We start from the raw sequence: 2,678 nt of genomic DNA, 5'->3' as shown, positions 1-2,678 counted from the left end.
TGGAATGAATCAAACTATATAAATTATAAATTTGGCATGTTAAATTAAATTCCCACGTTAACCACAAAGAAAATTATCTGTATATATTCAAAAAAGGAAATGAGAATGAAATAAAAAATGTTCACACACAAAAAAGAAGATAAGGCAGTAATGGAGGAAATGAAGAACAAAAATCAACTCTTAGACACACAGAAATAAACTTGAAAATCAAAGAATCAAGAATCTCTATATCAATAAGTATTTTAAGGGTAAGTGAATAAAACTCTCCAAGCTAAAGCCAGAGGATGGAAGAGAGATGAAAGAAACAGAATGTGAAGATATGATATTTACAAGAGACACACTGTTGATTCACAAACACAAATACATTATCAATGATAGGATGGAAAATGTACTTCAGACAAAGAGTTACCGGAGCAGAGTCGATATCATAAAAAATAGATTTTAGTTCAAAACTGTTTAAATAGACAAAAAAGATAGATATAAAAATATAGATAGATATAGAGATAAAAGGGTGAATAATTAAGGTGATATAAGAACTATAAACATATGGACACCAAACAACAAAACCTCAAAATACATGAGACAACCATGACAGAAGTGAAGTGAGAAATATATATTTCTACAATAACTCTTAGAGACTTCAAAACAAAACTTTCTACAGAGGATAGTACCTCTGGATAGATCAAAAGAGATAGAAAACTTGAAAAATGGCATAAACAAACAAAACTTAACAACATATACAAACATTTCATTTAACAACAGCAGAAGATGCATTTTTCTCCAGTATACATGAAACATTCTCCAGGATAGATCATATATAAGGCCATATAGCAAGTCTCAATAAATTTAAAAAGAGTGAAATCATACAAAGTGTCTTTTCTGATGACAATATAATGAAACTAGAAATCAATAAGAGAATACAACTGGAAAATACACATAAGTGGAAATTAAACCACAAACTCCTAAAAAACCAAAGGTATCTTACCAATGAGTTTTCTCAAGGCTACCTTTATTTCCCTGTTCCTCAGGCTATACATGAAGGGGTTCAGCATTTGAGGGATAACAGTGTACATCATTGAAGCCACTGCAGTGTTTCTAGAAGAGTTAGTAAGAGCAGAACTAATGTACACACCCAAACCTGTCCCATAGAATAAGGAAACAACCGAGAGGTGAGACCCACAGGTGGAGAAAGCTTTATAATTTCCACCCACGGATGGCATTCTCAAAACAGAGGAGACAACTTGAGTATAAGAGAAAATGATTCCACACACAGGAATACCACCAAATATGCTAGTTGCAAAATATATCAGGATGTTATTGATGAGGGTATCAGAACACGAAAGTTTGATGACCTGAACAACTTCACAGAAAAATAGAGGTATTTCAAGGTTTGTGCAGAAGGTCAGCTGCAATACCATCAGACTGTGGAGGAGGGAATTCCCAATGCTAATGAACAGGGAGAATAGAATCAGCAGTCCACAGAAGCGGGAGTTCATGATGACCATGTACTTCAGCGGATGACAAATGGCTACGTAGCGATCATAGGCCATAACTGCAAGAAGAAAATTTTCAAAGCCAGCAGAAACCAGGAAAAAGCATATCTGTATGAGGCAGCCTATATAAGTGATGCTCTGATTTTGTGCTTTTATATTCGCCAGCGTCTTTGGGATTGTGGTTGTGCTTATACAGATGTCAGTAAAGGAGAGATTGGAGAGAAAGAAGTACATGGGGGTGTGAAGATGTGAGTCAGAGCTGACAGCCCAGGTAATGAGCAGATTCCCCAGGATGGTGACCAGGTACATTGACAGGAACAGGGAGAAGATGAGGGACTGCAGTTCTGGATCATCTGTCAATCCCAGTAAAAGGAATTCTGGAGCATCTGTGTGATTTCTGGGTCCCATGTTGTTGATGAATCTGATGGAAAAAATGTGGTGAAAAGAAAATACAATGAATGGTCCCAGAATAAACAGCAAGAGTATCAGCTGGGAACTTTTTAAGAAGGAATAATGATGGTACCACTCCAGACTTACTCTAACTCAGACTTACACTGACAAACTCTCAGGTAAGGACCAGCAATCTGTTTTAGCAAGCCCTCCAAATGAATTTGAAACGTGCTAAAGCTTGAGAACCAGTGCTTAAATAAAAAGAAAATAACTATATGTATATTGTGAACCCAAGAGAAAATTCAAATCTTTCTGCTAATTTCTCCCTTCCTCATCATCTCTTACTCTTACTCTTCCCTCCGCTTCCTTTATTGGCTCTGATTTATATTGATTACCTACTCTGTTTCCCACCCTTTGCCAAGTGCTGAGACTGAAACAAAGAATAAGATATGATGTTTCCTTCAGAAATGTCTCTTCACTCAAACAAACAGAAAGATCTGAATTAAGTTACACAATCTCTCAAGTAGAGTATGGTCCCCAAACTTTTGCATGCCTCAAAATCATCTGAAAGGCTTGTTAAATTACAGATGAGTCAGATCATACTATCACTCCATTTATCCATTAGAAACTTATGTAAGGTGAGGTTACATCTTTGAGAAGAAGTACTTGGTTAGTTCATGGCAAAGACTAAGTCTGAGGTCAGATCATCTGACTGCTGAATTGACTCACTTGATTAATCTCTGTTAAAGCCTATTAATAGTACAGAATTAGCATTCCTAAACCTTCACTCAGGTT

At 36.1% G+C, this 2,678-nt stretch overlaps 1 protein-coding gene across 1 annotated transcript; it reads right to left on the bottom strand.

Annotated features, from left to right (window-relative positions):
• Positions 1-962: 962 nt before the first annotated feature.
• LOC124233970 (olfactory receptor 7G1-like) lies at positions 963-1,901 on the bottom strand. The gene has a single exon (XM_046651249.1). The coding sequence runs from the start codon at positions 1,899-1,901 to the stop codon at positions 963-965; it is 939 nt and encodes a 312-aa protein (XP_046507205.1).
• Between the last annotated feature and the right edge of the window lie 777 nt (positions 1,902-2,678).

The sequence above is a fragment of the Equus quagga genome, unplaced genomic scaffold (assembly GCF_021613505.1).
Source record: "Equus quagga isolate Etosha38 unplaced genomic scaffold, UCLA_HA_Equagga_1.0 554_RagTag, whole genome shotgun sequence".
In the NCBI taxonomy this organism is placed as follows: domain Eukaryota; kingdom Metazoa; phylum Chordata; class Mammalia; order Perissodactyla; family Equidae; genus Equus; species Equus quagga.
Note: the sequence above shows the minus strand (reverse complement) of the source record. Positions and strands in the feature narration are given on the sequence as shown.